Raw genomic sequence first — 25101 nt, 5'->3', positions numbered from 1 at the left:
CAAAATAAAATGATAAAATAAGGCATTCCATAGCAAAATGAAATTAAGCAATACTATTTAAAAATCACACACAGACACAACCACTTCCACCACCACCAACAACATAAGCACTAACAACAACACTAAAATAACTGGAATCAACAGCTCTTGTTATCTCTCAACATCTGTGATCTCAATTCTCCAGTAAAAAAAAAAAAAGTCTCTTTACTGAAATGGATAGGAAAACAGGATCCATCCTTCTGATGCATCCAAGAAACATGTCTTAATATCAAGAATAGATATCACCTCAGGTAAAAGAATAAGATATTCCAAGCAAATGGACAGAAGAAGTAGGTTTGTATAGCCATTTTAATATCTGACAAAATGACTTCAAACAAAACTAATCAGAAGAGATAAGGAAGGACACACTACATGCTCAAGGAAAAATCCAGCAAGAGGACATTGCAATTCTTAAAATCTATGCTCCCAAACACAGAAACACCCAACTTTGTACAAGAGACACTACTGCAGTTTAAATCACATATTAACCCTCACATTGAGTCTGGGAGACTTCAATACCCCACTCTTTCCAAGAGAGGTCATACAAATAACATCTAAATGGAGAAATTCGAGAGCTAGCTGATGGTATAAACCAAATGGACCTAAAAGATATTTTACAAACATTGCACCCAAACATGGAAGAATACATCTTTCTCTCAGAACTTCATCAAACTTTCTCTAGAACTGACCATATACTTGGACACCAAGCAAGTCTCCACAAGAAAATTAAAATAACTCCCTGCATCCTGACTACCAAGGACTAAATCTGGATACCACCAACAACAGAAACTTACAAATTCATGGTAACTGAACAACCCTCTATGACTGAAAAATGTACTGAAACAGAAATTTAGAGAAAAATTAAAGACTTTCTAGAATTGAGTAAGAATAAATATACAATATCCCCAAACTTGTGGGATACAGTAAGGGCAGTTCTAAGATGCAAGTTCATAGCACTAAGTGTCTACATAAAAAGTCGGAGGACCAGGCAATGGTGATGCACACCAGGATATCCAGGATATCTAAAACAATCCTGAATAATAAAAGAAATGCTGCAGGTATTACCATCCCCAATTTCAAGTTGTACTACAGAGCTATAGCAATAAAACCAATAATGTATTGATATAAAAAAAACCATCATAATGATGAATAGAATCAAACTGAGGACCCAGACATAAATCCATATACATATGGATACTTGATTTTTGACAAATAAGCCAAAACTACACAATGGGGGAAAAGACGGCATCTTCAACAAATGGTGCTGGTCAAATTAGATGGCTGCATGTAGAAAAAATTGAAATAGACCCATACTTATCATCCTGCACAAAACTCAACTTCAAGTGGAACAAAGAACTTAACAAAAAGACAGATGTACTCAGGGCTGGTGAGATGGCTCAGTGGTTAAGAGCACTGGCTGCTTTAGCAGAGGTCCTGAGTCCAATTCCCAGCAACCACATGGTGGCTCACAACCATCTACATTGGGGTCTGATGCCCTCTTCTGACATGCAGGTGTACATGCAGATAGAACACTCATCTACATAAAATACATCTTTAAAATATTTTTAAAAGAACAGATATAATAAATCTCATAGAAAAAAGTGGGTAATAGCCTTGAACACATTGGTACAGGAGACAACTAAACAGAACACCATTAGCACAGGCACTATGATCAACAATTAATATATGGAACCTCATGAAACTGAAATGTGCTTCTACATGGAAAAGCACAGTCATCCAGATAAAGCGGTGGTCTACAGAATGGAGAAAGATTTTTTTTTTTTATCAACTACACATACTATAGAGGGCTAGTATCCAAAATATATAAAGAATATAAAAACCAGATATCAAGAAAACAAATAATCCAATTTAAAAATTGGGTACAGACCTAAGCAGTTTTACAAAGAAGAAACTGAAAGTGCTGAGAAACACTTAAACACTCAACACACTTACGCATCAGGGAAATGCAAATCAAAAGCACTTTGAGATTTCATCAGAATGGCTAAGATCTAAAAACCAAGTGACATCTCATGCTGCTGAAGATGTGGAGCAAAGGGAACACTCGTCAATTGCCACTGGGAGTGCAAACATGTACAGTGCAAACTTGGAAATCAGTGTGGCAGTTCCTCAGGAAGATGGGGATCTACCTACTTCAAGATCTGTTTGTATCACTCTTGGGCACATACCCCCAAATTGCTTCATCCTACCCCAGAGACACTGTTAAATCATATTCATTGCTGCTTTAATCATAATAGCCAGCAATGGCAAACAACCTGGATATCCTTCAACGGAAGAATGGATAAGGACAATGTGGTACATTTACACAATAGAGGATTACTCAGCCATTAAAAAATTAAATCGGAAATTTGCAGGGAAATGGATAGAACTAGAAAAAAGATCATCTGAGTGAGATAACCTATACTCAGAAATATAGCGTGCAATTACTTAAATGTGAATATTAGCTGTTAATGATAATGAAGCTAAAATCTGTAGAGCCATAGAGTAAGAAACTAGAGGGAACAGAAGTCAATAGGAAATATAGAACAATAGGTCTTGCAAAGAAAGAGAAACAGACTAGATAACAATGAATGAATGGATGGATGGATGGATGGATGTGTGCTTCAATGAGAGATCAAATGAGAAGGGGGAAACAAGATAGGATTGAGGGATAGAATACAGTAATAAATAGCTAAAATTAAGGAACATTTGGGTGGTGGTATAGAAACCTAAGAAAGAAGCTTCCTAAAATATGTAAAAATATGAAGGCAATCTAAATAAAATTACCAAGTAATAGGGGAGACAGAGTCCCAAGTGGACATCTCTTGTCACCAAATGAAGCTTGCAGTACAGAGATTGGGTTACATCCAATTGATTGTTGGCCAAAGGGGGGCCACATGGGAACCTCCAAACTACCCATGCTGTTGCCAAGACAATATTTCTTCTCCATGAACTGATACCAAGTTTCTAATGCTGAAGACAACACCAACACAGACCACTGAACATGAAAAGGTCAAGCTGGTGCCCACATAAAGCCTTTACCCCAATTTTCTAGCGTCTTTGGTACAGGATGATACTCTGCAGGCTACCAAAAATGTAAATGTCAAGTCAGCCATGAACCCTTTGGTCTGTCTCCCTCATTATTTGGTAATTTCATATAGATTGACTTCATATATTTATATATTTCAGGAAGCTTCTGCTGTATTAGGTTTCTATGCTACCACTATTCTGTGATCTATAATTTTGTTCTGCCTGCAAGATATGCTAGAGCAATAATGGCATAAAGCTTGTGGAAGTAACCAACCAATATCTGATTTGACTTAAGGCCCACTCCATGAGATAGAATCCATACCAACCCTGCTTGGGTTACCATAAACCTGAGACTAGATAGCCCAGTGACCTAGGGTAAAACCAAATACTGTTGGTGTAAAAATGTAACCAACAACCCACCCACCACCACCACCACTTAGTGACATACTGACTTAGTGACATACTGACTCCTAAGCACATTCTGCTTTACTCATAGATCTATGTCTTGTTCTGCTATCATTAGAGCAGATAAGAACAAATATACAGACCCACAGCCAGGCATTACAGAAAGAGTAAAGGAGAACTCAGAATACCCAGCCTAAGTGGGATGTTTCCATTAAATCTCTCCCTTCAGAGCTTAGAGAATATAGAAGAGGAGGCAGAAAAAGTATTAAAGAGCCAGAGTAGATGGAGGACACCAAGAAAACAAAGCCCTTATATGATGCTCATATGAACTCAGAGACTAAAACAGCAAGTATAGAGCCTGCATGGGTCTGCACCATGTCCTCAGCATGCATATATATAATTTGCTTCCAGTTTAATATTTTTATGGAACATCTAAGTGTACAAATGAGGAGGTCTCTGATTCTTGTGCCCTATTGAGCTTTTCCCTTCCATTGGTTTGTCTTGTCCAACTTTTTTATATATTTTATTGTGCTATGTTTGATTGGTTTGGTTTTTTGTTGTTTTGTTTGAGACAGGATTTCTTTGTCCTTGCCTCAGCTGTCCTGGAACTAGCTCAGCAAACCTTCAGGTTTCTTATGTATTTATGCCTACTCAATAAATGCTGAAGAAAATGCTAAATAGGAACCCCAATTTGTCCTTCCAGTTTAGCTCACAACATATCATGATTCCCCAAACTGCCTGATACAATGTAGCTTTCATCATCATTTATAATTTGTACAGTTTTGAAATCACAATACTTTATATGCAAAGCACACATGTTACATTTATTCTTTAAGAAAATAAATAAGCATACAAATATATTAATAGTGGGATATTCCATGTCTCACACACACACAAAAAAAAGAAATCAACTTTTTGTATTCATCACAGTGCTTCCCAGGTTATCATTTCTGGTTATTCAGAATACAATCATGAGACAAGTAAAACCTTCAAAGGGAGCTCCACCTTTTCTCAGTAAAGACAGTAACTCTATGGGAAACCATGCTGTGTTATGAGAAGGGAGGAGAGACAGTGACATGAAACTGGGTTGCCATGAGAATAAGGAAGAGAGAAACAGTAAAGCCTGAACTGATTTCTAAGTAGATATGTGAGCAAAACAATGCTAAGGAGGAGATCCCAGATATTCAGTGCAGTGACCGTCAACTGTTGAGGAAGGAATAACTGAGTGAATTTATGGTAAATGTAAAGGCAGGTAGGAATTAACAGTGGCAAGCACATGCCCCTGCCCTACATCGGGTCCTAGCCCATGGAAAATGGTGATAAGACTAGTCAATAGCTAGGCAGGTACCAAGACATGCTGAGCTTCTGTAGCTGGTACATTAGTGAGAGCTGCTTATTAGTAGAGCTGTCTGAGACAGAATTCAGAGGGCCTCTGGCTCCATCCCTCAGGGATTAAAGTAGAGCTCTGGATCACAGCTATAGAGAACAAAAGATATAAATTCTTTCTTCTCGCTCTCCCCCAATCTCCAAAGCATTCAAGATCTTTAGCAATGAAGCATCATTTATTTGAAATATTGCCCCCAAACTTAAACATAGTATAGAATTATAGAGAAGGCATACTGGGCTGTGGGTACAGCACAGTGGTAGAACACTTGCTTATTCTCAACCCCCCCCCCAAAAAAAAAACCAAAACAAAACAGGAAAAAAACCTCAAGAAGTCATCCTACAAACATTATTTACTTCAAGAATAAGCTCTATACTTCCTCCCGAACAGCAAGGTTGTCTCCCAGAGACCTAAGCCCAGAAGAGCCCAACTGGACACAAAAAAACAAGTGAGCTCAGAATGAAGTCACCTCCAAGACATGCTCTGCTACCATGGACCAGTGTTTTGGTTTTTTTCCAAAGTCACAATAAAACTGACATAACACATCTCCAGAAAACACCTTGTCTAAGTATTGAGGGCTAGTTAAGTCATGCTGATCCATGCTAGGATACCAGCACCAGAAACATTTTTATAAGCTGAGGATCTCAAAAATGGGAGGGGGGGGGAAACCATATTTAAACAGTGCTTAAGATAACCATTTCATGGTATTTTAAGTTACTTTTTAAATATATTAAGATGGATCCCAGCACTTTGTTTACAGAGTTCAAAGTTTTCTTGCATTTTAAGCATAAGCACAATATATTTTGAAAGGTAAGGAACAGAATCTGTAGGTTGGGTAGATCACAGCCAGCTTTAACACTGATGTCTTCTTTAAACACTTGTGTGGTTTCTTGGGCAATCTGAGATAGCTACAAGTTCACTATTATCTACACGTGCAGGACTGGGCAATCATACCCTCATACTCCTTATACAAGATACTCCCGTTTGCCTCAATCAGAAGGATACTCAAGGGAAGAAAATGATAAGGGACACAGGAAGGCTGAGGTACACTGTGATTCACTAGTTCGTTGACAAGCCTCTGAACGATGGCATGGTTGGGTGAATTGAGACCATAGGGTAATACCCCAGTACAGATTCCTTTACAGTAATTTGGGGTATAGAGACGGGGAGCAATGATCCAGTGATCCCAGCCTAGTTGGTGGAAGCTGACCTTGTAAGGATGGAGGGAACACTGGTTATTTGCAGACCCATCATGTTCCCGAGAAGGACAAGAGACATCGGATGCAGTGCTGCATGCTTGCCGGACACTCCGCGTGAGAAAAGAAGATTCCCTATCAGTTAACTCCTCTTGGCCTCTTGCAAGAAGTTTAGCCTGAATACTCTCATCAGTGTCATTGAAATAGAGTAGCAAGAAGGCAACATCCAAGGATGTCATGTCCTGCCACCGGAGCTCAAGAGTCTCACTGCCTTTTTGCTGCTGACACATGAAGCGGAGGCGAAGGACTCTCCGCCCCTTGCGATTCCAGAGCTTCTGCTGAATACACTGTGTAATATCCATCTCTGTCCAGGATTTAGACATGGAAGGAGGCTTTGAGGAACCCGATTTAGAAGAAGGAGAGTGCTTGGTCTGGCATTTAGGGACCCAGGTTTCCACATGGCAGGAGAGATGGGAATGAGCCAGATGAAGTTGATGGCGGTAAACCACAGTGGCTCTGATTAGTTCATATGCTACCTGGTTTGACGCTAAAGGAAAGTCCAGGATCTGTACATGCCAGGGACCTGCGCAAATGTGAAAGAAAAGGGCCAACCATTAGTGTCTTATCTGAACATCCCTTAGAAAACCTGTGAATATAAACAGAGTTTGAATTAGCCCTGAAATTAGCTCAGGATAGAATACATTTTATCATTTCTTGAGCACTTACTAGTGTACCCTCTAGTAATACATAGATTCTTTAATAATCAATAGTCTTATGAGATAGTTATTATCACTATTTTGTAGATGCTGGCATTGAGGCTTACAGAAAGCATGAAAGAACATTTGAGGAAAGATGGGACTGAAGTTTAGCATGACTAAAGTCCTGGATACTATCCCCTGTACACAAAAAGAATGCATGCAGCCAGCACCTGGTAAGTTTAAGGTTTGAACCCATGTCTGCTGGCATTAAACATAAATCCATCTTACTTTTGGACTACTCACAGTGAAGACTCAAATATAGAATTATTTTGTTTCTATATTGTATATATGGAAGACCAATTATATTATCAGTTGTCTTTTAAAAGTGACCAATTAAACTATCAGAACAAATATTAAGAAAGGTTTCTCATGTCACATCATCATGCAGATGTAGGTTTAGGCTGGAGGTGAGTGGGAATTTAACACTGGGTGCTATGGCTGCCATTACTTCAAAGCCAGGGGGACCTACCACTAAACAGTTTTACCATCTTTACCTCTCTGCCTTCCACCAGCTTCAAGAACTGCTTCTGAATTTTTTTCCTTCTTTGGCCATTTACCCTTCAGCTCAATCTCTCCTGTTCCTTCAAGTTTGACCCATTCCTTTTACTACCGTGCCTCTGGATAGCACTTCAATCAGAACCTTGATTGCATGAATATTTGTATTTATTAAGAAACCTGCCCCCAAACTGCATGCAACCTAGGTTTAAAAGCTTTAATCCAAGTTATAGTGCTGACATTCTGTGCCCAAACCATGATCAGAATATTTTCTATGGAAAAAAACTATTTCCAAAAATAAATAAGTAAACAGATAAATACTTATCTAAGGCTCTGTCTACAGAGCTTTGAACTTCTTTTTCTGGAACAGTTAAGAGTAGACTAGAAAAACCAGACAGCACAGGGAAAGCCTTCTCTTGTTTTGGAATATCTTAGTGTGTCCATGAATTATTCACCTAATCTTCCTTTTCCACTGAATTTGTAAGTCTGAAATTCTTCAGGGGGACAGTCATTTTCAACAAAGAACCTCTTTAAATGTCTTGGTGTTCAAAAAATATTTTTAGAAGTTCCCATTCCCACTCCTCAAGTTTGTAGCACTGGCCTCCATTCTCGGGATGGAGACCCAAGCTACTCCTTATAGTGGTTCCCTCAAGTAATCCCACATTCCTGGGTACAGTTTTCCAAGAGGCCCACCCATACACCTGCCCCGCCCTGCCAAGGAGCCCCACCCAAACCTCTAGCAGGCTATCTGCCAGGGAACTGCCCTTTCTTTTCAGACCCTGACATCACATGTTTCCTGAGGCAGGGTGGGGTTGCTGAGAACCTGAGCCAGGAAGGGTCTGTGGCGAACTTTAAGGGAAGAGATGACTCATACATCCAGTGGGACTCAACTTGACATCTACTTCTGGATCCTTTACAGACCCTAGGTGCCACTTGTCTCACGGTCAGCCTGGGATACTTGCAGTCCTATGCATCCTCTTTTTAAACTTCACAACAGCAGTGTTTGATTTTTGCAGCATTCTGCTGTAATTAGGAATGAACCCACGTCCTTTCTCAAGGTCTGTGTGTCCCTGCCTCTCAATTCTGGCCATTTCCCACAAGGCTCCAGCCCCACTAATCTTGCCCTTCTTCAAGTGGGATATGCTTGTTTCCCACCCTCTAGGCTTTGGCCTATTCCTTCTGCCTCAACCAGGTTCTCTCTAGTTTCCTCAGCTATAACACTTGTTCAAAGCTGGATTTTTTTTTCCTGATACCCCTCCAGAAGGAGACAATTTTAGCATCCACTATTATGAGGCATTTCATTTGCCACAATTTGCAATTGTTTAGGGCTTTGCTTATTTATCTCCCCCATAAGAACACGTGTTGGATGAGAGCAGGTGTTGTGTTTGTCTTAGTCACATCTTTATGCACAGCATTCAGTAGTTAAATGCAATTTGCTGAGTGAATCTCCACCACCAAGCCATGTTCTCTCTCCTAAATAGTGTGCCTCATTGCCGATATGCACACTCTGCTTACTGATTTATCAAGTACTGTCTCCAATAGTGCCTCCTCATTGGGCCTTCCTAAAATCCCTGTCTCCCTCATTCTGGGCAGTCAGTTATTCTTCAAAGCGCTCCTCATACTTTAACATCATTATGTGATTGTTTATCCATTATTCAACACTAGGAACCGGAGAGGCTAGAGAAGCAGTTATTTGCCTCTGTATACCAAACCTAAAGGCAGCAACTTGTACTCAATTAAAATCTATTACTGAGGATTTAGCCTGGTGTGGTAATTAAGACTACAGACATTGGCTTTTCGGAGTCTGCTTGTTATCTACGTCTGCCAATTACCACTGTGGGGCATTAAAGTTTCAGATTCTTTGACTATGAATGATTACACTAGCAACCTCCTCTCATAGTGGGATTAAAACTGATATTTGCAAACTCATTTTTTCAATGTCTGATGCACATAAAGTTAATACTAAGGGATAGTTAGGAAAATACTGGTTATTTTACTCGAAGGAAGAAAGGAAAGATTCCTGTTTGTTAGCATCTTACAGAGCACTGAAAGCCCCACAGTGATCTCATCAAGTTGCCAGGAACTCACTGAAGCCGATGGCTACCTGCATTTGCTAGAGAGGCCTGTACTACAGGAGTCTGGGGAAAGTATCCAATTCAGATACTCAAACAGAAGAGAGCATGGCGTGGACAACTAACTACACACAGGATCATGCAACCAAAATCCCAAAGATGTGCCATGAACCAAATAAAAAATGTGGTGGTTGGTACAAGGGTCACATAGTGCATTCAGAACGAGACAGTCTAGAGTTTAAATATCATCTCAGCCAGCCAGTGCCTGCAGAATATTTGCAAGTTACTTTTAATTTCACTGTGCCTTTTTTTCTTATCTTTAAAATTAAGCTGATTACCCCATGATAGCAAATGGTAATATAGTAATGGGGGCAGGGGTCAGAGGGTCATGTATGAACCTTTATAGGATAGCTTGTTTCTGTCCTGTCTGAGGCCATGTGAGTTTTCCTAGCTCAGTAGTATGTCGTCTTTGCCTTCAAAGAGCAACCAAGCACATAAATATGCAGCCAGGCATTTCTTAATTAGTTTAAGAGGCATAACAATTTGTAAAAGACAGGGACCCAGACAGTACTTGGCTGCCCTGTGGCCTGGGAAAGATTGCTCAGTAGGACCTAAGGCAACTTCAAGAACTGCTTCTCAGTCTTTTTCCTTCTTTGGCCATTTACCCTTCAGCTCAATCTCTCCTGTTCCTTCAAGTTTGACCCATTCCTTTTACTACCGTGCCTCCGGATATCACTTCAATAAGAACCTTGCTTACATGAATATTTGTATTTATTAAGAAACCTGACTCCAAACTGCTTACAACTTAGGATTTCTTTTTTTCTTATGCTGTGGCTTGAACAAGAAATAGGCTTGGAACCAGCTTTAAAAATCTTACAACCCTTTGAAAACCAGGCTTGACCAAACAATCTGCTCGCTAATCAAAAACAACACACCCAAACTCCTTTCTGTCTACACATCTCCCCTCTTCTCTCCCCTATAGAGTTGTCTGGGGCAGAGACACTCACCTCTGGGAGGCCGGACTGCAGTGTTCGACGGCTTTATCAGCCTCACCATTTTAGCTCCAATCGTGCGGTTCTCCCTCGGATGGCCGTGTGGGTCAGCCGAACGCTGGTATAACTTCAGCATGTACCTCAGGGGATATCCTTGGGGCCACTGCCTCATCTCCTTGCTGGGGGCTTCTTTGGCCAGATCCAAAATCGAGGGCAATGTAGGGTCGTCTGCAGGAAGGGCAGTGGAGGGCCACCCTGCCTTTGCCATTTGGACTCCTCTATGTTCCATACAAAGCACCATTCCCCACAAAAGAATTCTAAGAATTGTGAGAAAGGCCATCTTGCAAAGCTTGGTTGGTGCTTGTCAACAGATTCCTAACCAAGTCCAAAGAACATCAGTCTGACCTCTTCCACATCCTGGTTTAACAAATACCAAGGACGGGGCAAGAAATAAAAAGAAAAGCCAGCTGGCAGACCCTATCTTGCTTCCTGTGGGAGAATCCTCTGGGCCAAAGCAAGTCTCCGGACTAGGCTTCTTGGCATGAAAACAAACAGAAACGGCAAGTGGGACAAGGCAGCATGCCCTTCCCTCTCCCCACTGGTGGGAAGCACACACTATTTCTCAGACAGGCTAAAGTAACCAAAGAGGAGAGGCCCGTTCCAGGAACCTGGACTGCACCCAATCTAATAGGTTAAAAGGAAGCAGCTTTACCCTGTGCTGCCACAGATTTAAAGGCAATCCCTCAATCAGGCCTTAAAGGGACAGAGGTCTCCTATTCCCATCCAACTTGTATGCCTCTTAGTGAAACATTTTACAGAAATGTGGTGTGCTCCTGGCTTGTCGTGAAACCAGGAGAGATGGTTACTAAGAATGTAAACTGAACTCTGCAAAGGGGGACTGGGAGTGGAGGGAGACAACATTTGAGACGTAAACAAAATAATTATCGATGATGATGATGATAAAACCCATAAAAAATGTAAACGCTTGTTTCCAGCCTCTCTCACACACTGAGGATAAGGTCTCAGCAGGTGCTCCAAAAGATTTTTTGAAACACTAGAATGTGAAAATCACGGTGTGGGCGTGGCTGCTTGAGCTTCAAGAAGAGTCCTTGACAGTAGTTCCCAATGCTGGCTATACACTGAAATCAGCTGAGCAGCTTCAACCACTCTGCTTACCTGAATATCATTCCCGGGGATTCTGCTGTAATGGGTCTAAGTTGTTACCAGGCCCTGAGGAGTGTTTGTGTTTGTTCACAGGTGCCTGTGATGTATACTTCAATTTGAGAACTCCACCTTCGAACTTTCTGGTTTAGCGTGGGAAATGCTGAGTAGGATTCCTCTGAGAAATCCAAGGTGATGGGAGATGACTTTGTGGGAGCATGTCTGAGCTAGATGCCCAATGGGAGGAAACAGAGCTCGGCCGGTTTCTTTAAGTTGCCCTGGGCAACAGTCGTCTTGAAAGAGATGATAAACGATTATGGACTTACTCTTGCCCCACTTTGTTGGGGGTTGGGGGAGAACATGAGGCATGAGGTCAAGATTTGTGTGTGGTGAGTGAGTGAGGCCTGACTTGTGGGAGACACCTCATGATGTGAGGTCCAGGAACAGGCAACATTATCATGCAAGAAGCATTGGGTCTGGATTTCATTTTGGGGGATTTTGTTTGTTTGTTTGTTTCTCTTTGACTTTTACAAACCAGAGGTCAGAGGTTTCATTTTTTTATTGAGAGCTACTATGCCACGAATCCATAGAGCATGGGTTCTGGCAGCAGTTGACCCTCCTCAAATGTGCTTTTACTCTCGGCAGAGAGACTAGAGCTTCAGTTGAACACAGGTTACTTGCTCTTTTGGTTTTCTGCTTGAAGCTTGTTCTTGTGGGTTTGGATAGCATGCAAAATCATGGGTCTCACTGTGTTATCTCATACATGTACATTACTATACTTTGCTCATATGTGCCCCCCCCCATGAATCTTCTCCAACAAGTAGTCTGTCCTAGGCTCTCAAATCATGAAGAAAATGTGATATTTGTCTTTCCATTTTCCCTCATTACCATGTCTTGTTTCCCCACCTCTTCATGTCTTTCTACATTCTGCATATGAGAAAAAAATGTTAAGAACGATGTTGAAGTCTGGCTTATTTCTCTTAATATGATGGTCTCCCATTCATCTATTTTCCTCCAAAGGACAAATGCTCCTTTGTTTTGTTTTTTAAAGATTTATTTTAAATTATGTGTATGTACAGGTGAGTACAGGGGCTCACAGAAGCCAGAAGAGAAAGTGACAGAAGGTTGTGAGCCTTCCAACACGTGTGCTGGGAACTGATTGGATTCCTCTGGAAGAGGAGTGCACATTCTTAACCAGTAAGCAATCTTTCCAGCCTCGTTATTGCCCTTCTTTATGACCAGACAAAATGTGTGTGTGTGTGTGTATGTGTGTGTGTATGCGTGCACAGGCACACACATACACACACAGGTATATCACATTTTCTTTATCCATTCAACTGTTGATGGACATCTGTGGCTTCTCTTTTCTGGCCATTTACTTTTCTTCATAAGTTTCAAGAAGCTATCTTAGCTTTTATGGTGCATGATATGTGCAGCATGCAGCTTAATTTTTATTATCGTAAAATTATTTTACAATAATATTGCCCTAACCATGCTTGTTTACATGAATTCCTATATCATAATGGAGCAACTATAGACTTTTCTCCTTTTGCCATAGTATTCCTTGTGAGGCATCTGAGTTTGAACAGCACCAGGTCTACTTAGTCTCTTATATCATCTTTCTTTTATATTTCCAAAAGCAAATTCCAGGTCCATCACTTGTTAGCTTGATATTGGGGCAAGTTACTCAGTTTCTCTTTGCTTCCACTTTTCTCATGGAAAACAGCTTCTCAATCTTCTAAGAGGTAGAATGAAATTTTGTGGAGACTAGTGGAATTAATTCACATAGAACACTTATAAGAGTGTCTAAAACAAACTAAGTACTAAGTGTAGGTCAGTTTTCATTATCTGTGATTCCTAAGGCATGCCTCGTAAAGCTGGAACTTACCCAGTTTATTCCAGCTTTGTTGATTACAGAGAGGCAGCCAGTAAGCACCTTCAGCCTTCAATATCCCCCCTCCCATCCCTCTCCTTTTCTTTCTGTGATATGAGAATTGAACTTGGGCTTGGCAAATGCTAGACAGGCCTAACTTATAACCCAGGGCATCTCTTAATTTTGAGACAAGGTCTTACTAAGTTGCTCATACTTACCTTGAACTCCCTCTGTGACCCAGGCAGGCCTTGAACTTATGGCCCTACTGCGTAACTATGGTTACAGATCAGTACCAAGAGTCCTGACCTCTTCCCTGTCTCAAGCACTTCTCAGTCTTCCTAACGTAGTCTTTGCTATTTGGCCCTTGCCGTTAATTAAACTACATATCTTGTATTGGATTCGACGTAATAATATGGACAAATAGGCTAACTAGCAAGGCTTTGATCATGATTTTCTTTGATGTGTCAGTCTTATATAGGAATTATATCAGCCAAGAACAGCTCCATGACATTTTTTTTTTTTTTTGTATCGAGAGTCTGACATGGAAGTAAAAAAAAAAAAAAAATGTAGAACAAGAGAACATATCACACCGAAAAGAGTATCATTGAGGCTTAAACTTCCTCTATGAGGCTGTTGCTAACCCTTTACTCTTAGGATTTAAATGAGATATTTATATAAATGAGAAGTTATATAAAGTATATGGCAACTAGATAATCTTCAATAAGTGCTGTCTATCATTAATGACCTTAAAGTATATAAAAAATGTGCCTGTGTGAAGAAAATATGTTCTCAGAGCCATTCAAACAGTTAAAAGGGGCTGAGTATGGTGTCCACACCCTTGTAAACCCAGAAGTCGGGTAGACTACAAGTTCCAGGTCAATCTTGGCTACAGAAGTGAGACATTGTCTCAAGGAAGGGAAAGTTCATCTTGTTTTCAGAAAAAGACCCTCAAACAAATCTCTTCCTATCATTTGAATGAAAAAGGAAGGAATTTGACATGTGTGTTTGCTAGAAATGTACCCTGGTTGGCCCAATACACGCTACTTCTCCAGCCCCCCAGAAGAGGGCACTAACTGTATAACTCTACAGTTCTTTGAGGTTAGGGTAGGTATTGGAGGTGAATGGAGAAGAATCTTCTAAAGCAGTGGCTCTCAATCTGTGTGTTCCTTGATCCCAAGGGTCACCTAAGACCATTGGAAAATACAATCCTATTACAATTCATGGCAACAGCAAAATTACAGTTATGAAGTAACAATAAAATTAATTTTGTGGTTGGGGGACTGTATTAAAGGGCCCAACATTAGGAAGGTTGAGAAGCACTGCAGTAAAGGATACTCACCAGTTCTCTACCTGAGAAAAGATTAACTGGATAAATGGGACAATTTAGGAGACAGGTCACTGTAAGATATTCTAAGCAGCAGGAACTTTTAATGTGCACTGTGGATTCATTTTTTTCAAACTACACAGTGTTAGGCACACTAGTAAAAAGTCTGAGACTTATAAAGAGTAGATTGGTACCCAGTTTCTAGGAACAAGGCTATTATAATCAGTGCCCATGTGTATATAATGACACTCTTTCTTCACACTATTATACTTTACACTTTCATAGCTGTATTCATTTAACAAATATCAACCAAGTACTTTCTATATATTAAAAATATGGGAAGACACCTTGGATTCAAATTCCAGCTTTACCACGTAACTTGCTAAATATTTGAAGACAATTGACTTATTCTCTGTTCCTTACTTCCTCATCTAACAACAAAGATAATAGTAACACTATTTTAGAGGGTGGTTTTAATTATTATTAAGGATTATTTAATTATTAATAAGGATTCGTGTGATCTAGATACTATTCCCAAATCTGAGAGTGCAGAACTACATCAGAGAAGTGCTGTATCTGCAGCACTCTCAGGCAATTTTCAAAACACAGGGGTCAGCTGGGAGATGCCAAGAGAGAAGTATTTCTTTATCAAGAAGCTAGCACCTGGTTAAGGCCATAATATAGGAATCATTATGACTTTCCCCCTGCTGCTTTGATTTCCTAGAAAATGATTCCAAGATATGCTTAAAATTTAAAACTCCAGTCCAAACAGAAGAATATTATATATTTTACAAAAGTATTTCTTGATTTGGATCTGGGTGACATCTTTTTACATAACCATGTCAACTCTGTCAGCTAGGTACCATCTCCATTTACAGATGTAAAGCTTGAGAATCAGAAAGAGTAACTTGCCCAAAGTTAAGCGCTGTTTGAGTAGTGGAAAGCTGCTAAAATTTGGGCACTTGGGAGGCTGATTTTAAGAACGTCTGCTCCTTGAACCTTCTGGTTACTTTTGAATCTGCTAATGTGCATTTACTCCCTTATAAGTCAGCCCCACAGAGTTTCCTAAACATAGCCCTAAGATGTAGATCTGTGAAGGCCAATACTGTACTTATCATATTCACCTTTGTAATGCTTAATACATTGCTTGTAAAAGAGGTCTATGAGAAAACTGTTGTGGAAAAATTACACACAGGGAAAGCTCTTGAGTTTGGAGGTAGAGAAAACAGAAACAATCTCATTCTACCATTGTTTTCAATGCTTTTGGAGAAAAGCATTATTTCTGGTATGTGAACCTGACCATCTCTAAAAGTTCTAGAGGCCCCAAGGAAACAAGTCCTCCCTTTCCAGTCATGTACAGGAAAAGGGGTCACTGATCTCATGAGTGGGGAATAGACATTGTCCCGGCCTTCTTAGCCTAGAGACCGCATTCCTACTAAACTGTTGAGACCTCATGAGTGTACTCCAACCACTTTGATTTATCTGTTGGTGTCATCCTTGGTCAGCTGTTAAAGAAAAATAAATGGAGAATCTTAGAGGACTCCATAGCCACTCTCAAATGTACAATAAAACCTTGTCTTTCTCTCAAAATCCAGTCTCAAGTTTTATGCTGAAAAGCAAGAAACCTGAGCATAATTAAGCACTTAAATAAAGCACTTGGGACCAAGAGCAGAAGGAAGGGAAACTTAGAATGCTCACTTTCTAACTGTGACAGATCTTTGACTCTGTCCTAACTGAGTTAGCTAAAGCTGAAAAGGTCTCCATCTTGCTTTTATTTCCTATGACTGGAACAAAATTGAGAAACTGTTGTTTCTCTCTTTCACTGGCCCTAAGTGTTCCCTTCACCTACTTCTGTGGTAAAAACTTCCTGTATGACTTGCGTAGACCTGGGAGACAGAATATCTGGGACATGAGCACTGAGTGTCATGAGGTTTGGAGTCATACATCCCTTATCTCAGCTTTTCAATCTTGGGCTCTGAGGTTTAGCTATAATGAAAGCTCAGTTCTTTATCTGTCTGTCTGTTTCTCTCTCTCTCTCTCTCTCTCTCTCTCTCTCTCTCTCTCTCTCTCACACACACACACACACACACACACAAACACACAGTAACTGAAAGTTGAAGTAAACAAACTTATCAACAACTGAATTAGCTCTAGACTAATTTGTTTTTTAAACTTGGAGACAAACCAAAACTTCAAATATCTAAGTAGACCTCAAATTGTTTGGATTTTCAGAAAGATGATATTTTATTATGCCTATCTTTTTGTCGCTTTGTGGTTTTGTTCCCCTGTGGAAAAATTTTAAAACGTTTTATTGATTCTTTATAAATTTCACATCATGCACCCAAATCCCACTCATCTCCCTGTCCCTTTGTATCCACTCTCTGTCTTTGCAACATCCACCCTCAAAGGAAAACAACATGTAAAATAGAAGCAACAACAACAACAAAAATAACAAATAACAAAAAACATCTCCCTGTGGAAGCTGTGGTGGGTCAGAAGGTGTCACATGGTATATACCCTTTTGGCCAAACAGTTTTACTTGCAAATGCTCATTGCAATGAGTCATTGGTCTGGTTCGAGGCCTCTGGCTTCTGAAACAGTATGAATACTGGATCCTCACTTAGACTCCTCTTGGATATTCTGTTGCCTCTGTCATGGAGATCCTGCAGCTTTGGTTCTACAGGACAGGCTCCTTCAGATGCTCTAGCACTTCATAGGTTAGATACTGAGGTGGACCAAGTCAAAGCCATGGATCTGAGCCTGGGTAGTAGCTGAGTTTGTCAGCCTGCCAGCTCTCCCATTTACTCAGTGAGGGGTGAGGGACTGGACCAGCTCTCTTGCTTGTTGCAGCCTGCAAGGAGCTGGATGGGCTCTCCTTTACTCATGCCACCAGGGCCAGCTCTCCACCACTGTCCAGGTGGGCATAGTTGGTGAGGAGCAAGACCAGCTCTCCCCGACATATGCCCTCAGGGCAGGCTCACCGATGCCCAGGTCACCAGGGCCAGCTCTACTGTCCTGCATTGGTAAAGTGCAGGGCCACTCTCTTGAATGCTGCAGCTGGTTCTCCTGCTCTGATGCCCTTCCAGCCAGCACTCTCACACTGCTCAGTAAATGGGCAGATCCAGATCTCCCAACAGCTGGTGAGAGGCAGGGCCAGCTTTGTGCAACCCTGGGACAATCAAGCTGTCCCTAGGAGGCAGTGCAGATCAGGGACTTCCACATGGCCTTTGGTGGTAACATGGGCCAAGGCCATTGACACAGCTCCTTCTGCTTCAGGGCCATAGACTCAAACATGGCTCTTGGTGGCAGCATGGTCTGGAACCTTACCATGGCCTTAGGTGGCAGCACAGGCTATTCACATCAGGCTATTCCTCACCACCACTCTGTTTCCAGTGCCTCCTCTCTTCAAAGTGCACAAACCATTCTGCTTCTCTTTCACTCCCAAATCCCCACCACACACTTGCTCTTCATAATGGTACCCTCAGTGCCACAAGCAGTGGGCATGCCTCTGGATGTCTTCAGGGCCATGACAGACAGCTGGTGTATTTCTCTCCTGTGGGCATCTTAAAAAGAACCCAGAGGACAAGATGAGAACAAGAAAGTCCACTACTCATTTGCATCAGGAACGATGAAACTAAGAACATAGTTGAGATCTTCTTAGTCACCAGTCTTTCAGAGTATCTACTCAGCAGACACTAAGGTTGATTCCCAAACTCAGAACAGCATCCCTTTTTAACAGACAAGTACATGCTTTAGAAGAAATTGGTCTCACAAATAAGTATTTAAAATTATGTTAAGTGCTAGAGAGATGTCTCAGTGGTTAAGAGTATGTGCTTCTCTTCCAGAGGACCCAAGTTCTATTCCAGAAACATGCACAAATACACACATACCTACACACACATGTACACACACACACAAACACAACTAAAAACAAAATAATTAAATCTTTAAAATTATGTTAGAATGGTATACAGGAAAATCATGGGCTATTATTGACTCCACATGTCTTTATCTTCCCTATCCTCACCTGATAATCTTTTTCCAGTAACTTTAATAGTCTTTCATTTTGATGATATTTAAGCCATGTCTTTAGTTTTATGTAACGTCGTTACTGTGACTACTGAAATAATCTTTCTAAAACAAATATTTAACCACGGAACAGTCCTTTTTAACATATTCCAATTATCCCCATCTAGCTTCCTGAAACAGTTACAGACTCCTAGAAATAACAATCAAGTCTCTTTCTGATATGACATACATATCTCTCTCTGAGCTCATCATGTTCATGTCTACAATTGCACGCTGGAAATATTTAAGTCAAAGCATTAACAGTCTTTGAACCAAGCAGGATCCCCTTTAATTCTGCCCCCGCTACTGTTTCTCATCCTCATTTTTCTTAAATGTCTGCAGTTGATGTGATCAACAAAATTAATGGGTGAATGAGATTACCTCCAATTCTTGGCACATTTTGAGAAGTGCTTTGTGGTTGTACAGAGTCATGATGTTTACGTAGAAACCTGAAGAAAAATATTTTGGTTTTTATCTCGATTTTTTAATTCTTTGTAGGTGTGCAATATTTAGGCTTAGATTTTTCAAAACCTAGTTTAATAAGGGTTCTTAAACTCTTTAACATTTCTTATAGCCCACCACCCACCAGAGATAGTAGAAAGAAAAGGTTAATAGGGCAAAGGGGGTATCGTTTTGTTTAGAAATAGTTCTTTGGGGGTTATTCCAATCTTTGTGGTCAGGATATCAGCAGTTCAGTTCCCACAAATCCCCTACAGCACTTTGATTTAGAAGAAACTGTAAGGCTCTGTCAATCTGCCCAAATCTGCGGAAACTGTGTAGCTATCATGAGAAATTCTTTGGTGTGTTTCTATCTACAAAGTCATGACAAGCAATGATCAGCAAAGAAGGAAAATGGACCAATGCCACAGTGTCATCAGTGAAGACCAGTGTCAGCAAAGCTCTAGGAAGACCAGCAAAGAGTAGCAAGGTGAACAAATGCAAGAGTGTTGCCTACTGTCTGTTGAGTTATACTTATACCCTTTCCAAGCACCACATGCCCTCTCAAGTGTCTGTTCCAGGAAAACATCACATGCTCTTTTTCCAGGCAGCTTCCAGAAAAATAGGATGTGTCTGTTCTCAGCAAAAGATCCTCTTGCATGTCTGCTTTAGCAAAACATCCTCTCATAAGACAGTTTCCCGAAAAACATCACATGATACAACTGAGTCTCCAAAGAAACCAGAAATTTCCACTTCTGTTGCGGCCCGAGCTGCCCCATATTTGGGGGCCCAAGTGTGTCGGACCGTTCTGTCAGTGTTGGGACCCACAGTGCCAAAAGCCTTGGGGACTAACTTGTTAGCCCACACTGCCCCAAGCAGCTCTGTTCCACGGGTCAGGGTTCAGCAAGAGAGAGAGTAAGGACGGATGCGAAGAATGGAGACCAGACAGAGTATGATTCAATCCCATTTATTCTTCAGTCTATCTTTTTCTCTCCAAGTCCCAAGTCATGAGTTCCTAGTCCCTAGTTCCTAGTCCCTAGTGCCTCCAAGTTCCAAGTTACTTCTTCTAAGTGCTAAGTGCCTAATGTCTAATTCCAAGTTCTTCCTCCAAGTGCCAAGTGCCTAATACCGAATAATCTTCTTCCGAGTTCTCTAGTCCAAGTGTCTTCTTCCTCAATGCCTAATTCCTACTCCAAGTTGTACTCTCTAACCTAATTCCTAGTTCCAAGTTGTCTCTTCTGTCTGCCTAACAATCTGTTGTCTAATAACTAACTGCAAGTTGTACTGAACTCTTCTGTATGCCTCTTGCCTTTTATATGTCTCACTTCTAAGCCATGCCTCTAAGTCACGCTTTTAAGTCATGCCCTTAGGGCTTGTCTGTAAATCTGATCTCTAAGTCACGCCTTAAGCCTCGGCTCTAAATCACACCTTTAAGTCTCACACACCCAAGTAAAGATCCTGGGTACCTAAAGCAGGATGTTATCAGAGTGTGCTCAGCTGTTGCAGGCTGATGTAATCAAGTCTCTTGTCAGGGTATATGGCTCAAGGATGGCTCAAGTATGTGTCAGCTCCCCACACACTTCACAATATATTGTGATTGTATTCACCCATTATTACTATCTGCTATATCTTTTCCTCTCCCTCTGCACCCCTTCTTCATCCCACCAAGGCACCCAGTGTCTATACCATTTTAGAGAAAATGATACCTTATTCTCTAGCAACTTTTAACCACCATTAACTCCTCTGGAATGGACGGGATCTCATGCATGCCTTGTCTATCCATAATAAACAGTTTGGGGGCACAATATCGTATAGGTATCCATAAGTGCTGTGTGTTCATGGTTGCAGTGGTAATATCATATCTAGATGGCAGACTTTTATGATACTCTTATCAATCTTTTGGCTCTTAAACTCTTTTTCTTCTCTCTTTTATAATGTCTCCTGGTTATTGAAGATAGAGGTGATAAACATGTCCCATTTAAGGATGACTGTTCATTAATTACTTACCCTCAGCACTTTGACCAGATATGAGTGTCTCCATTAACTATAATCTTTTTGGGGAAAAGGAGATTCACTGGCCGAGGTTCCGAGCCGACCTATGGATATAACACATACTTAGAGAGCAGCTTGACAATATGCTCATTTTAGGAAACAACAGTAGTGCTTTCCTTACTTGGGCCTAGACCTTCCCCAGAGACCTTTTAAGCAGGTATATAATATCAGGCATGTGATCTTTTTCATGTGACAAGCCTCAAACCTAGCCATAAAGTGGTCAGTTATCCCCCCAGTGAAGAACTGGAGTTTTCCCTAACTATCTCCCTACATTCTGCCCTCACTCCTGCTAATCTGTACTGAGACTGTACTTTTTACGAGTTTTATTTTCTTGAGCAAGTGATGCTTCTGATAGAGACAGAGTGTTCAGGACACAGAAACTAGAACTGGGAGGCAGCTGGTGGAAAACAATGAACAGTATCATTTTGCTCAGAACTGATGTTATGATACCACTGGAGCAAAACCAAGCCAATCTAATGCTGTCCTAGTACAGGGTGAAGGCTGAATCTTAGCCTAAAATAAACTTTTAGAAATTTGAATCATCCCATTGTATCTACGAACCATTAAAATCACTGATATTCCTTATCATAAACTCTCAAGGTAAAAAAATCAGTAAAAGACAGTAGTAGGGGAAGCAGTCACACTATTTCTGAAGATAGAATACCTCCCTTTGATGGTGATGGAGAGAGGCAGATGGATTAGGATCCCCCAGCAGAGCCAAATCCATGAAACAATTGGTCCCAGAAAAGTCCCAGGCTTTTCATAATACCGATGGAGAGATGGGGGAGGTCTGGCTCACAGATTTCATAAACCTGGTAAGCAAGCCAAGAAAATTTCACATCTGGCAGCCCCTTCTCACAGCCCCTTTTAGGCCTAGCCAGAAGGAGATCAAAACCACATAGTCCAGTGGGTGTGTTCTGGTCTGGCTATGGTTAGTGTTTTTTAGATTGCATATCTCAGGTCAAAAGACTTTTTGCTCTTCTACAAGGGCCTGGGAGATAGAAAGTACAAAATTCATACCTCATTATCTTTTCTCCCTGATACTCCATGCCCTCTCAACTACTATGCATATTTTCTAATCATTTAGGTTTTGATGTTGTGATAGGGCTGGCTGATTATGGAATCTACATTCTTATGGTTGCTAGATAAGTACTCTACTACTGGGCTACATTCCCAGCATACTGGCCAATTCTATCAGGTGTTGTGGTTGTTGGTGGTGGTGGTGGCGGTGGTAGTGGTAGTGGTTTGGTTTTATTTTTAGGACACAAGAAATTAAATAATTAGTTGGAAAAAATGCTCAAGAAAATAAAATACAAACAAGTACTATGGGCTTGTTTAAAACATGATCCATTAATTTCTTTAAAGAAAAGTTAAGGGAAAATAGATATCGGGCCCACTTTATTCATATTCAACTTTTGCTGAGATACTAGGTATATGCCCTTTGAAATGCCCCTCACTGGGTCATAGTTTTCTTTTTCTTTTTCTTTTTCTTTTTCTTTTTCTTTTTCTTTTTTTTTCATTTTTTCCAGACAGGGTTTCTCTGTGTAGCCCTGGCTGTCCTGGAACTCACTCTGTAGACCAGGCTGGCCTCGAACTCAGAAATCCACCTGCCTCTGCCTCCCAAGTGCTGGGATTAAAGGTGTGCACCACCACTGCCCAGCCTCCTTTGAAACACTTTTACCTGCAAGCCTACTATGAACCAACACACATCATGCTCTCATCACCTTTCTTAGATTCTCAGGACCTTTGCCTGTTAAGACCTCATTCCCTCTTAGCTTATGCAGAGCAGGTCTTCTGTGTACTTCTGGCTCCAATCCTTGTTTCTCTCCTTATATACTCCTTCTTTACCACCTCATTCTCACAACATGGATGATCATTCTAAGTACCTTTTAAACCTTATTTCAATCTCAATGACCAATTATTGTTTCTTACGACCAGCTGGACATACCTTCCTCTTTTCTGACTGTTACCTGTCCTAACCACACATGTCTTCTTGCTGGAGCTAGTTACCCATCCTTTAGTCCCTCCCACTATTGACTTTATCACTTTCTCAACCTGCAGTTGAGTTACACTTGATTCCCCTTTCTCATTTACACTTTGTACTTAGTCCCTAGATCCCATGAACTTTATACTTTTGCATAGTATCTTAAACTTCTTGACATTTTGCTACTTCTATTGTTACCACTGAATACATGGGTCACATAATTTCTCCTGAAAAAATTATAATATCCTCTTTATGCAAGATGGAAAGGAGTATCATAAAAGATACGTGTACCAGAAATGTGATTCTAGTCAAGGGGCTGATACAATAAGATATCAGAAACTGGACGAAAATAAATTCCTACATAGGGCATGAGATTTGGCTAAATTGTGTTCTAGTGTTTTATGTAGAATATAACTTGAAAATAATGAGTGAATTTGGGTATTTTCAGTTTTATGAGGTTCCATTTATTAATTGGTGATCCTAGTGCCAGAGCTATTGGTGTTCTGTTCAGAAAGTTGTCTCCTGTGCCAATATGTTCAAGGTTATTTCCCACTTTCTCTTCTATTAGATTTGGTATAACAAGTTTTATGTTGAAGTCTGTTGATCCACTTGGTTTTGAGTTTTGTGCTGGATGATAAATATGGATCTATGTGCATTCTTCTATATGCAGACATCCAGTTAGACTAGGGACATGAACATTTAGAACAACCTCTCTGAGGCCGTACTGCCTGAATTTAAATTTCATTTACAGTTATTGGTTGTGTGACCTCAGACAAATTATCTAACTTCTTTGGGCCTCTGTTTTTGTTTGTTATTTTTGTCTGTATAACAGGCCCAATAAATTTACCTACTTAATAAGAGTGACATGTAAATTAAATGAGTTTAGACCTTTAGGGTTTTTATAAGAGTATTTGCTAAACAGTAATCATTATGCTTTTGTCATTTCCATTGAGGCATAAACACTAGCACCTTTGTCTATGCTGGGGTCATAAATTGGCAGGCTGCAGGCCAGGTTTTATTAGAACCATATGTTGTTTAACTGTTCTTATTTGCTTACTCCCTCCAGTTTGGTACAAATTCTGCTTCTCCCTTAGATTCACCTGTTTGATTCATCTGTCTGGCTTAGAATCTTTCTAGTTGCAATCTTGAGCAAGCACATCTATTTCCTGATCCAATCAGAAAGAGCCCCCACAAGCTTGGAGTACACCTCCATGCACAGAATTCTGCATGGACCAATTTCTCTCCACCCTTCCTCCCCATACTTCCCAGTATGAATAAGTGAATAGCTTAAGAGGTTCCTGTTGCCAGCAAAGAAGAGGCCCCTAAAGATAAAGCTATATGGCATCTCTAAACTTCAGAAGCTATGACAGACAGCTCTCTGCCCAGGCTGGAGATTTAAAGAGTTCTCTTTAACCCATTTCCTTTAGGGGGCACATCTTCCTTGACAGTAAAAATAGGACTGAAATAATGAGACTTGGCCACAAAATCAAAAGAAGCAGTTTGATTCCTGTTGCCTTTGTAAGCAAATTAAAAGTCATCAGGATAAGAGCTGAAGTCTCCTGAACTGGGAAGACATGCTTTTTTTTCTGAAAATAAAAAAGCCCAGAGTTTACAAAAATTGCCCCCAAACAACATTCCATCTTAAGGTGTGATGTGCATCCATACATTCCTTTCTTAGTATGCTAGGCCTTGTGACCCATGACACAAGTTCAAAAGCAGAGATGACATCTTAGCTTTAGTCTACTCTCTTCTAGAAAAATGTGCCTTGGGATGGTATGTGCGCACTGGGGAGGAATGGGAATAGTTGTCACACATCACTAGTGCTGAGACCAT

General features: G+C 40.6%; 1 protein-coding gene across 1 annotated transcript; it reads right to left on the bottom strand.

Annotated features, from left to right (window-relative positions):
• Positions 1–4254: 4254 nt before the first annotated feature.
• Bmp15 (bone morphogenetic protein 15) lies at positions 4255–11055 on the bottom strand. The gene is made up of 2 exons (XM_034485322.2): positions 10384–11055; positions 4255–6634 (listed from the first exon to the last, which is right to left on the bottom strand). The coding sequence occupies exons 1-2, from the start codon at positions 10706–10708 to the stop codon at positions 5778–5780; spliced, it is 1182 nt and encodes a 393-aa protein (XP_034341213.1). The 5' UTR covers positions 10709–11055; the 3' UTR covers positions 4255–5777.
• Between the last annotated feature and the right edge of the window lie 14046 nt (positions 11056–25101).

This window comes from Arvicanthis niloticus, chromosome X, assembly GCF_011762505.2.
Source record: "Arvicanthis niloticus isolate mArvNil1 chromosome X, mArvNil1.pat.X, whole genome shotgun sequence".
NCBI lineage: Eukaryota > Metazoa > Chordata > Mammalia > Rodentia > Muridae > Arvicanthis > Arvicanthis niloticus.
Note: the sequence above shows the minus strand (reverse complement) of the source record. Positions and strands in the feature narration are given on the sequence as shown.

What these genes read in the sequence shown, in the direction of transcription:
- Bmp15 (XM_034485322.2), bottom strand. Translation starts at nt 10,708, where the DNA reads ATGGCCTTTCTCACAATTCTTAGAATTCTTTTGTGGGGAATGGTGCTT. An exon ending in TGCAGTCCGGCCTCCCAGAG is followed by an intron (nt 6,635 to 10,383) that starts GTGAGTGTCTCT and finishes ACATTTGCGCAG; the next exon opens with GTCCCTGGCATGTACAGATC.